The sequence below is a fragment of the Helicoverpa armigera genome, chromosome 10, assembly GCF_030705265.1.
Source record: "Helicoverpa armigera isolate CAAS_96S chromosome 10, ASM3070526v1, whole genome shotgun sequence".
Lineage (NCBI taxonomy): Eukaryota > Metazoa > Arthropoda > Insecta > Lepidoptera > Noctuidae > Helicoverpa > Helicoverpa armigera.
In genome coordinates this window covers 2386458-2398743 of record NC_087129.1, presented here as the reverse complement: position 1 = coordinate 2398743, position 12286 = coordinate 2386458, and the positions used below count along the sequence as shown (strand labels likewise).

The 12286-nt window shown below is 38.5% G+C and overlaps 2 protein-coding genes across 3 annotated transcripts; one reads left to right on the top strand and one right to left on the bottom strand.

Annotated features, from left to right (window-relative positions):
- Positions 1–254: 254 nt before the first annotated feature.
- LOC110374427 (phosphatidylinositol N-acetylglucosaminyltransferase subunit A) lies at positions 255–4119 on the top strand. The gene is made up of 2 exons (XM_021332129.3): positions 255–2062; positions 2159–4119. The coding sequence occupies exons 1-2, from the start codon at positions 2045–2047 to the stop codon at positions 3455–3457; spliced, it is 1317 nt and encodes a 438-aa protein (XP_021187804.3). The 5' UTR covers positions 255–2044; the 3' UTR covers positions 3458–4119.
- LOC110374408 (clathrin light chain) lies at positions 3904–12231 on the bottom strand. Of its 2 annotated transcripts, XM_064036617.1 has the most exons (6): positions 11954–12231; positions 11533–11676; positions 5447–5558; positions 5029–5040; positions 4434–4622; positions 3904–4217 (listed from the first exon to the last, which is right to left on the bottom strand). In XM_064036617.1, exons 1-6 carry the CDS (start codon positions 12114–12116, stop codon positions 4211–4213), a joined length of 627 nt encoding a protein of 208 aa, XP_063892687.1. In that variant the 5' UTR covers positions 12117–12231; the 3' UTR covers positions 3904–4210. The 2 variants fall into 2 exon arrangements, with proteins under 2 accessions (XP_063892687.1, XP_021187770.1); XM_021332095.3 differs by lacking the exon at positions 5029–5040 and having other exon boundaries at positions 11954–12227.
- Positions 12232–12286: the final 55 nt, after the last annotated feature.

Here is a 12286-nt window from a genome sequence, read left to right as displayed (position 1 = left end):
GGAATCACTTCTCCACCCGTCAAATATTTTTCTCCACTCATACGCGTAGACACTTCATCGAAGGGTTTAAGCACGCACTGCAAATCTTGAATAATTTTCCAATCATTGTCTTCAAGATATGTACCTTTGAAGTTGCTGAGTGGAAGTGTTGCAGTTACAGCCTCTCTAAGTTCAAGAAACCTTTGCAGCATATGAAAGTCAGAGTTCCATCGAGTTTCCACAGACTGAGTGAGTTTTTGCTGTTTTGCCTCCGATTGTTGGACCTGATATTTTACAAACTTTTCTGTGGCCAAAGGGCTACGTTTGTAAAAAGATACAATGTTCTTCACTTTGGTGATTGTCTGTTGCAAATTTTCAACGCTTAATCCACTCTTGACAATTAAATTTAAACTGTGTGCATAACACCCAAAATGGCGCCAATTCAGCTCAGTCGTGATAGCGGAGACTATGTTACTCGCGTTGTCAGACACAACTATGGTAATTTTGTCTGTAATGTTCCAAGTCGATGCACATTTTCTTAATTGAGCTGCTAAGTTTATGGCGGTATGATGTCCAGGGAGGACTTCACACTGCAGGAGAAGCGACTTCAAAATATAGTTTTGATCGATGTAATGAGCTGTTATGGCCATATATGACTCATTTGCTTTTGATGTCCAGCAGTCTGTGGTAAGGCATACACTTTTTGCTTCTTCAGTCATTTTTGTTTTTGTTTCATTAAAAACTTGCTGGTACATTGATGGCAGTAAAGTGTTTGAAAGGTACTTACGACTAGGTAGTTGGTAAATGGGATTTAGACCATGAACAAATGCAACAAAGCCCTCGTCTTCCACAATACTGAATGGTTGAAAATCTAACATGAACAATTTCATAAGTAGTCTATTCAACCTTTCCTGTTCAGATGGTGTAATTTTTTTTCTCTGTGTAAATTGAGCTATTGTAGGTTGTCGAACTAAAGACTGCTGGATAATGTGTGGTTGTGGCAACGGATTACCCTCGGCTGAGTGACTAGCAGAAGAAGCAACAACAGACTGTTGAGTCAGATTTTGGGATCCTGCTTGATTAGAAGGGCCAGCTTCCTGTTCCAAACGTTGTTCTGAACTGTTTTGGTGCATACCCATGTTCCTACGTTCATCTTGAATTTCAACCGTAGGATGTTTTCTTAAAATATGTTTTTTTAAATTTGTTGAGGAAGTTTTATAGGATAATTTTACCCTGCACAGTTTACACACTGCTGTCTTTTCACCAACGGATTCAATGTCAAAATGTACCCAGACGTTGGATGTTTTTCTTAAAGTTGATGCCATTTTTTATTAATAGGTATTTAGGTAAACTGTAACCACTCATTAAATAAGAACGTTAAGTACCTACCATACGTTTTTAATATTTTAGGCACAAACTGCAAATACTAACTTGGTTTTAAAATTTGTAATACACTTCAATATTTACTACGGCATAAGTCAATTAACAAATTACACTACGTACTTCGTAAGTTCGTACGCGTAAAATAAAATTAGGTAAGGATGCTCGTCCTTTCCTAATCAAAAGTTCAATCCAAAACAATGATTCACAAAAAAACAACCTTTCGAGTCAAGTTCGCGCGCAAACTTAAACAACGAAGTGAAAGAATTGTTGCCGTTCCGTGCGCCCAGTCATACGATCGGGCAAGCCTCGCAACAGTCACACATAAGTGTCGCAACGTTGCGATTCGAACCGCCCGCCGCCGGGCCGCCGCTGCGCATTGCGATTGCGACCGAGCACACCCGAGCGGGGCCGAGCGAAACGGCCGAAAATCACCGAAGTTGGCATTCAATTCATTCATTGTCATTCGATTCGAGTAATGATTTAAAAGCATTGATGATTTTGTCGTTGTCATTGCATGATGAAATGATTTTAAAATATCGATGATTTTAACATGTGACATGATATCGGACTCATCTCTATATTTAATGTTGTGAAAGGATTTGCCTGATGAGGAGCGATTTTTGAATTAAAAGTAATAAATTGAGTGTCACTATCTTATATTGTACACCAGTATCTTTTTACAATGGCGCTGCAAAGAAAGGTACTTTAGTTTTATTGCACTTATGCCGTAAATGTGAATATACGTCTATTCATTATCATGAATTATCATATTTTTACGATAACCTATTTTTTGCAGGAAATCCGTAAAAGGAACAAGAAGCATATTATCTGCATGGCTTCAGACTTCTTCTATCCTAATACGGGTGGAGTGGAAGAGCATATTTATAATTTATCTCAATGTTTAATAAAGCGAGGGCATAAGGTAGTTATAATAACACATTCGTACGGTCAGCGAGTTGGAATTCGTTATTTAACGTGTGGACTCAAAGTATATTACTTACCTGTCAGGGTATTTTACGCACAGTGTGTCTTACCAACTATGATAAGCAATATAGCACTAATAAGATACATATTGATAAGAGAAAGAATAGAAATTGTTCATGGGCATTCTGCATTCAGTGTCCTATGCCATGAAGTGTCAATTATAGGTAAATTAATGGGACTTAAAACAGTTTTTACTGATCACAGCCTATTTGGTTTTGCTGACACATCTGCTGTCCTCACTAACAAGTATCTGCAGATGTGTCTGTGTGAGTGTGATCATTGTATATGTGTATCACACACTGGAAAAGAAAATACAGTGCTCAGAGCAAAAGTGAAGGCATATAAGGTTTCGGTAATTCCGAATGCTGTTGATGCTTACAGTTTTACTCCAGACCCAAGCAAGAGAGAGCCAAATGTGATAACTATAGTGATTGTATCCCGCCTGGTCTACAGAAAAGGTGTTGATCTGATGGCTGCCGTAATAGCTGACATGTGCCCCAGATATCCAAACATAAGATTTATAGTTGGTGGAGATGGTCCCAAAATGTGGCTCTTACAAGAAGTGAGGGAACAAAAGGGCTTCCAGCATTGTGTGACCCTCTTAGGAAGTCTCAAACATTCAGAAGTCAGGAATGTTTTAGTGAAAGGGGATATATTTTTAAATACTTCTCTAACAGAAGCTTATTGTATGGCAATAGTTGAAGCTGCGTCTTGTGGGTTAAAAGTGGTTTCCACTAGAGTTGGTGGCATCCCTGAAGTATTACCTGAAAGTATGATTTACCTAACAGAACCAAATATTAGTAGTCTAGTTGAAGGAATTGAAAAGGCAATGGATGACATAGACAAAGGGAATATATTATGTCCATTTGAATGCAATAAGAGAATAAGGAAAATGTACAATTGGATGGACATAACAAAGAGGACAGAAATAGTTTACAATAAAATATCATTGAATAAAGAACGGCCTTTAGGATTACAATTACGAAACTACCTCACATGTGGTGTATGGCCATTTCTTTTAGTCATAAGTTTAATGTATTTGTTATTAAAATTGACTGAAAAAATATATAAAAAGAAACACATTGATATTGCGAAGGATTATAAGTTATAGCCATGGATATTGTGTTCAAATAATTTATTTGGGATTGTGATTACATCTCTTTGTTTACTCTTATTTTACATGTTTAGTCACAAATATTGTTATACTTTGTCCAGCCATTTATATTGCTTTTTGCATATTTAAAAGCAATATTTTTTTTAAATACTCTGAAATAATGTTAATTGACTGTATACTTAATGTGTAAGAGTATCTGTTTTTACTTAACTAGCAAGATTTATTATAATGTTCAAGATGCAGTTTATCTGTTTGTTAGAGAAAGTCATGAGTATCAGTGCAAGAGTCTGACTCTCACTCAACTTATTTCAATGATCAATCTGCTAAAAGTAAAATAATGGTTGGATGATATAGGTATTTAAAACTTTAATATGCAAACTTTTATGTACAAAAATTGTGACTTATTTTAGATGAATTGGGATAGGATAATGATACCAAAGAAATTGAAACAATTATAATTTTATTTTGGAATGATATTTATTAACATTATGAAAAAAAAGTGGCTTAACTAGTCCTAATAATAGTTCGCCTTTATGATTTATACATCATTTAATACAATATAAAATGAAATAAATAACACTATTATGGTTGTTATTACATTCCAGTATTATTAAACAGCAGTGGAACAACTTTTATATTAGTAAATTTCTCCTAAATTATTATAATTAAGTGTGATTTTTATATAGGTACCGAGACTGATGATTAGGTACAATTTTTGCAATAATGTAACTTTTACATTTTGCTGACACTTCAGGCTCTGTGAACAAAAACATTTTATTATAATTGTGTATTATTTTATGGTATTACAAATAGAATATATTTTTTAGACAGTTACCTTTAATTCTTATAAAATAATTACAAACTATTCAGGTATTTATCTCTATTTTCATTAAAAAAATACTCATAAATCAGTATGACTTTTATTCTGTGATGCACAAATGCAACAAATGTTGGTCATTGTAAGGAAACTTACACTTTAGTAGTGCGCGGTGGGTGCTTAGGTCTGACTCCAGACTGTTTCAACTGGAGCACGATGGACCTGAGCCGAGCGACGTCACGGCCGCGCCTCGGCCCAAAGTCACACAGCTCGGCAACGCGCTCCCACTCATTACCATCCTCCACGGTACCTTCCGATCCACGTGCCAAGGCCTTTTCGGCATTCCTATTTCAAAAATACAAAATTTAATTTAAGAACACATATTTTTTTATTAGTGAATTCCCACCTGTGAAGTTTATTTATGGCATGTAAAGTTGTATGTTAGACCTTTTTTTTATTATAATGAAATGTATTTAAATGGTATGTTTACAAAAATGTTCTATAGGTCATCTTTGTTGATGTGTATAAAGACAATGAAGTGCTCATTTTATTTTTAAACAAATATAAATGAAATTGAAATACATTTTATTACAACATCATCCCTGTATTAGTACCAGCACCTATCACTGATCACACATTCATGGAATGTCCAAAGTCTTTGGACATTTAAACAAGAATTTTATCACCTGGAACCATCACCCAGGAATACCAGATTAGTTCCTCTTTTAGTTTATATCTCAGTTATACTTACTTAGCCGACTCCCTGGTTGCATTGAAAAGAAAAGGTTCCTATTAGTTTATGGTTTATCTATCATGCAGAGGAACAAAAATTTTTAATAGATATGCAGTCAAATATTAAAACAGGTCCATACTGGCTAACAACATTTCTGTTAATTAGGTAAGCCTCAATATTTAATTTTAGTAAAACCCAATAAAATATGCAATAAATCAAAGCTGGCCAAATATACAGCTGTTTATAGATATAACAAGAATATAGCTGCAGTAAAATACATAAAAATATGAAAAGCTCTAGAAGATACCAACTGTGATCCAAACTTGTTTTGAATTAGTCCAATTTCACATTTGTGATTTTTTATAAATCCATTACTGTACCTGCTTAAAATGCTCAGTCATTAGTGAGATAAATTATAAAATTGGTCAATATTTACCTGTTAGCTGCCTTAGTTTTGGCGATCTGCTCCTCATGAGTTTTGTACCAATCCTCCAACTCCTTTTTGGCTATTTTCAGCATCTCTTCTTTCTTGTTTTCTTCCTCAGCATCTGTATTTAAAATGAAAGTCATCAATGTAGGTGGACTATTTCACACATCATATGACACTTTAGTAAAAGAGTACATGTACTTTGCTTTTGTACTCCACCCCCTATAAAACGAGTATTTGTGTGCCAAGTGATCAATAACCACTAAGAGAGGGTAGTTATATAACGTATGAAGATTCACATTATTCATTTGAGGGGTGGTACAACAATTAATTAATGTTTTTCATACCACATAAAATATTGGTACATACTACTGTTTTTATAGTGTTTATAATTTGACAAGATGTTTCATATTAATATTAGTCAAACTTGGTCAGTGTAAGACAATTAATGGGATTCTCGCCACAGAGTGTTTTTGGTTAGCACGTGTGTCTAGAATTTTTGTTTATTTTCAGTGAATTACTGGCTTTTTGTGACTTGTTTTTGGTGTGGTGTGTTGTCCTTGTGTGTGTTCTCGTGTGTGTACGTTTTTTCGTCTAGCTAAGTAAGTTTTAATAACAATTATGGATCGAAACAAACCACCGGACCCAGATCCGCCCGATATCTCTTATGCACCATTATCCCCTAACTTCCCTCTTTCCCAATTCGCTGAGGTTGCTTGCAGCGTCGCGGAGTCCCAAAATCCATCTCATCCCGAATCCCAGAACCCTCCCAATCCGAACGGTAGGAAGCGTACTGCAGATGCTGAAAATAGTCGGATACCACCAAAACAGCAGAGAAACCAAGTAGGTCGCAGCAGATACTCTGCAACAGATAAAGCTCCCTTTATAGTACATGTGTCGCGTTTGGAGCCTCAACCTAATACTGGTACTACACTGCACCCGGTAACCTTTGGCATGTTTTTGCTCAAAAACAACATTGCAAACGTTGTTCGTGATGGTGTAAAGAAAGTTGGCCGCAATAGAGTTTCTGTCGAGTTTTCATCCCCTCAGGATGCAAACTCATTTATAATCAATGGAATTCTATCCAAAAACAGTTATATTGCAGCAATCCCTACCTTTAATGTAACTCGCATGGGCGTTGTCACTGGCGTCCCCAGCGATTTAAGTGAAGAGGAAGCAAAGACATACCTCACAGTGCCCTCAGGATGTGGGCAGATTCTTAAAGTTCGTCGCATCAGTAGAAAAGTCTTCAACGATGGTATCACAGAATTCAAACCAACAGAGACCTGTGTTATCACCTTTGATGGCCAGGTTTTACCAAATAGAGTCTATTGTTGTTACACCTCCCTACCTGTTGTGCAATATGTATACCCCACCATCCAGTGACGCAAGTGCTGCAGGTTCGGGCATGTGGAGTCCGTATGTAGGTCAAAACCACGCTGTTGTAAATGTGGCCACGATCACCCCGGTGATGGTTGCAACATTTCAGAAGATGAGGCCTTTTGTGTGTTATGCTCTGGTAATCACTTTGCCAACAGCAGGTCATGCCCGGAGCATGGCAGACAGAAAGCCATTAAAACCATTATGGCTGAGAAGTCCTTATCTTATGCTGAGGTCAGCAAAACAGTTCCACCTGCTTCCCGCAGTTATGCGAATGCTGTTACATCAACTCCAAATCAATCTCAGTCATATCGCAAAACAGTATTTTTAAAGCCAAAGACCCATGCTCCCCTCCCGTCTTCTTATGACAAAGCTGCTCATCAGCGTATTGTTAACTCTCCCGCACTTTCACAGCCTGATGGCTGCGCTCTTAATAACCCTTACGCTTCTAACAATACATCCTCTTTAATAGAAATCCTTATTAAAGTTCTGACAACAATAATGTCTAACAATTCTCAAATACCGTCCAACGTCGCCCATAAACTTGTAACTATGTTGCTTAATATTAAAAATGGCGCCTCGCCAGGTGTTCCTACAATGGAATGTGAGGAGCGTGTTTCATAAGAAGCACGACCTCATATTCCTACTCAACAAATACAAGCCCTTGGCTTGTTCTATTGCTGAGACTTGGCTTACCCCAAGTCTTAGTTTTCGCATGCCACATTTTAATATTTTAAGATGTGATAGGTCTGATGGATATGGAGGGTCGGCTCTTCTTCTTAATAATAGAGTCCCATTCTCGACCCTGTCTCTTCCTGCTCTGGATGGTGATATTAATATAGTTGCTGCAAAATTCGAAGGTATTACCGTATTATCTGTTTATATATCTCACCCACATCAAAACTTTTTAGGTCCTCTTAGAAACGTTTTTACTAACATAGATGGGCCTATGTTAGTTATGGGTGATTTTAATTGTCACCATTTTAGATGGGGCTCCAACCGTTGTGATGCGTTTGGGGAAGGTTTAGTAGCAATCCTCGATGACCTCAACCTTTGCATCTTAAATGATGGTTGTCCTACTCGTAGATCCCTCCCAGGACAGCAGAAGAGTTGTGTAGATCTCACATTTTGTTCTGTAGAGTTGGCGGCATCATTTCATTGGCAATGTACTCCTCTGACCCATGGCAGTGATCATTATCCTATTGTTGTTACCTTATTAAATAAAACATATTTAGAGAAAACTTCTCCTCCACTTCGGAAGTATAACTTGTCGAAACCGGATTGGTCAAGATTTGCTTCATTATTGGAGGAGAAAATTAGTATTCTTCCAAATTTAACTTCTACTTTTCCGCCCACTTCTGATCATTGCCATGCCAAAAGTTGTTATGACGGCTTTGTCTCAGCCATTACTCTTAGCGCTGATTCCTCATTTCCTCTGCGCAATTGTGCTAAGAATAAAATCCCCTCACCTCCTTGGTGGGACCAAGATTGCACGTCAGTGGTACGGGATAGAAAGGAAGCCGAAAGACAGTATAATGAAGCGATGAACAACGACAACCTACTACAGTACAGACGAGTGTTCGCCCAATCCCAACGGCTTCTTCGCAAGAAGAAACGTCGTGGTTGGGTAAAGTTCTGCACCTCTCTCTCTCCCTCAACCCCAGTTTCAGCAGTATGGAAGAGTATAAACCGCTTCAGACGTGGGTGCTCTCCATCTGTCTCGTCCCCTATAACTAGAGAGACGGCTGAAATATTCTTTGACAAAATTGCTCCAGCCTATGTTCCTTCACTTTCAGAATTCGTTCACTCGCCTGTGGGTTCAACGGGCGACCCTTTGGATGATCCATTTACTATGGAAGAACTGAATGCGGTATTACGTCATGTTCGGGACTCTGCCCCGGGCATTGATGGCATACCGTATTCATTTATTACTCATGCCAGCAGTAACGCGAAGAGCTACTTCCTTAGTATTGTTAATTATTGTTATTCCTTTGGTTGGGTTCCTGATCAATGGAAACTTCAGATTATTATCCCTCTATTGAAACCAGGCAAAAATGCTGATGATCCGAATGGCCTTAGACCAATTGCCCTGTCCTCCGTTTTGGCTAAACTAATAGAACACCTCATTAAAAATAGGCTTGACTGGTTGGTCGAATCTAAGGGCTTGCTGCCGAGCCATCAATTTGGGTTCAGAAAGGGTCTTGGCACTATGGATAGTGTGGCAACATTGGTAACTGATGTTCGCACAGCCTTTTCTAAAAATGAATCTGCTGTAGCCGCCTTCCTAGATGTTTCCTCCGCATATGACAGCGTCCTCCTTCCCATTCTCAGGCAGAAACTGCAACAGCTGAGTCTCCCGGTAAGGATGATTCAGTTCATATGTGGATTACTTACGTCTCGATCCTTGGTGCTGAGAGTGCAGGGTGAGGTATTTGAGGAAAGAACTACATGGAAGGGCCTTCCCCAAGGCTCTGTTCTTAGCCCGTTGCTCTACAACTTATACACTTTCGACATTGGTTCCTGCTTAAATAACGACTGCCGCATTCTGCAATATGCCGACGATCTGGCACTTTATGTAACCAATGCCTCGATTGTTGATGCATCTAAATCCCTCTGCCTTTCTCTGGACTCTCTGCACCAGTGGCTTCTTGACCACGGCCTTTCTCTGTCTGCTCCTAAAAGCTCGGTAGTAATTTTTTCGCGGAAATGTTCAATCCCTCAGGTAGCTATTAAAATTCAGGGCCAAGGGATACCTGTTGTTAAAAAGGCAAAATTTTTAGGGGTCTATCTGGACGCAAAATTAACTGGAGTTGAGCATTTTTGCTATTTAGTCAAAAGGTGCGAAAGAGTGATTTCGATCCTAAAAGTCCTTTCTGGTGTATGGTGGGGGGCTCATCCTTACACCATGAAACTGGTTTACAACGCCCTCGTTCGTAGCATATTAGATTATGGTTCATTTGTTTTGATTCCTTGCAACAGGGGTGCCTTGGCAGAATTAGATAGGCTTCAGTCTCAATGCCTTCGGATCATCTCAGGTTGCATGAAGTCCTCTCCCATCAACGCTTTACAGGTTGAATGTGCCGAACCTCCTTTGGCCTTGAGGAGGCAGTATCTAGCTTCCCGCTTCATTTCAAGGGTTATTCCTAAGACTTCTCACCCCCTCATTCCTAAACTTGTTGATTTAGACGCTTTATGTAGAACCACAAAGTACTGGGAACATAAAGAAATCCCTCTCATCCTAAAAGCTTACCGTTTTATCCTAAATTTAAATTGTCCTATTGCCCAGTATCCTAGATTACCTCTTTACAACTTTCCTTATGAAGTTCTATGCTTTATTCCACAAATATTTTATGATATTGGTATCTCCAAGAAGTCCCCCTCGGCAAATTCGGCCTTTAATGCGGTGGTGGGAGAACGATGGAATGGATTTCATAGATTTTTCACGGATGCTTCCAAATTTTCCTCAAGCAGTAACACTGGTGCTGCTGTATATTACCAGAACTCGAAAATTATTTTAAAATTAAAATGTCCAAGGGAGTCCTCCGTATTTACAGGCGAGTGTGTGGCATTATTGGAAGCTTGTCTTTTCATAGAGTCCCATGAAATCAGTCTTAGTGTCATCTTTACAGATTCCTTAAGCTGTCTCCAAGCCCTATCCCAAAATCCCTTTAAAAGCAAACTCCACAGTCCTATAATTCTAAATATCAAAAAGTCCCTTTTATCTTGTGCACAGAAGCAAAAAGTAGTTCATCTCGTGTGGATACCTAGTCATTGCGGTATCAAGGGGAATGAATGCGCGGACGCAAATGCCAAAGATGCTTGCACGTCAGCCTCAGCCGATCCTGCCCACTTCTCCCTTCAAGGGTATGATCTGCTAAACCTTCCAAAAGCGCATCTAGAGACTTCATGGCAGGAATGTTGGAATTTGTCCAGTAAGAAAAAGGGTAGTTCCTATTATTCTATCCAACCCCTCATACAAACTAAACCCTGGTTTTTCCGTTACAAAAAGTTTCCAAAATTTGTAATATCAGTCCTTTGCAGAATTCGTTTAGGCCACTGCTGTACTCCTGTTTTTCTGCGTAAAATTCATGTACAGGACTCATCCCTCTGTGAGTGCGGATTGGATGAAGGTAGCCTGGAGCACATATTTTTCAACTGCCCCATCAACACCTCATCCTACGACCTTTATAGCCGTCTCCCAAAATTAAAGATTCCTGTACCAATTAACTTTCCTGCCCTCTTAACATATCCCTGTCCAGAACTACTCCAAGCCCTCATGATATCTATCCTTCGAAATAATATTAAATTATAGACTGTGGCCTACTGTTGGCCACCGTTTAGGTGAATGTGGTGTTTTAATGTTTTACTTTTTTTTTAATCTATATATTACATATTATATATCAATGTTCTAACCTTCTTGTATTTATTATTTATATATGTATATTTTTGTTTCAGTGCCGTCCTACTAACCCAACAAGCTCTACAATCAGTTATGTAAAACCCTTGTTCTTCTTCCAAAGTTGCTTGTTTGGCAACACTACGTGCTTCTCTTTTCACTCGTCAGTGGCAGAATCGTCGACATAGGCATCGACAATTTGCCATAAAGAAAAATAGAATAGAATAGACAATTAATGGATAGCACAATAAATATAATGCTTGTGACTAGACTAGATTACAAGATAACAAATGAGTAATATACAAAGGAGTTTCCTTACCTTTCTCCTCCAATCTCTGTTTCTGTTCCTCGCGCCAGGCTTTGATCTTCTCAGGCTCTTCTCTCTCCTGTTTGAACACGGATGTCTGGATGGGCTCGTCATCTAGAAGCCCGTTCGAGTCGAATGCTGACGCACTTGGCACTTCTATAGGAAAACAGAATCACTGGTGAATACTACAAGAACTTTTTATCCATAGTTAATTTAAATTTTCTCCAGTCTTACTAGCTATAGTATAAAATGTTCTGGCTAGACTAATGACTAGGCATGTACTGCATAAGGTTTCTGAAATTTGATTCTGATGTGATCAGAAACCAAACAGTTGTTTGGTAACATTATTGATTTTTATCATAACTTTTCCTTATGTAAGCATTTTCAGTGCTGAACTATCAGATATCTAACTGGGAAATAACATGTTTCTTACCCACGAAATCGTCCACCAGGCCGTTTGAGGAGGAAATAATGGGGGGCGGAGCACTGGTCTCCAACTCATCTTCTAGCCCTGCCAACTGGTTCTGTTCGCGAGCTAAGAACTCCGCCGCGGGGTCTACTTCGGGTTGAACAAAATTATCACCGAAATCATCCATTATTTTAAGATTTACAGGACACTAAATAAAATAACAAACCAAGAAATGAGAGCTTCAATTAAATTATCAGGCACAGACAAGACAAAGCAAAGAGAGCGAGATAGTAGGGAAATACTATTTCATTCTTCATTCATTGACACGATGACAATTCTGAAAATTTTAATGTAATT

Bases quoted from the DNA above. Each gene is read 5' to 3' on its own strand.
- LOC110374408 (XM_064036617.1), bottom strand. From the start codon at position 12,116: ATGGATGATTTCGGTGATAATTTTGTTCAACCCGAAGTAGACCCCGCG. The intron at 11,677-11,953 runs GTAAGAAACATG...GTTTTCCTATAG, and splicing joins CCTGGTGGACGATTTCGTGG to AAGTGCCAAGTGCGTCAGCA. The intron at 5,559-11,532 runs GTAAGGAAACTC...TTTTAAATACAG, and splicing joins ACAGAGATTGGAGGAGAAAG to ATGCTGAGGAAGAAAACAAG.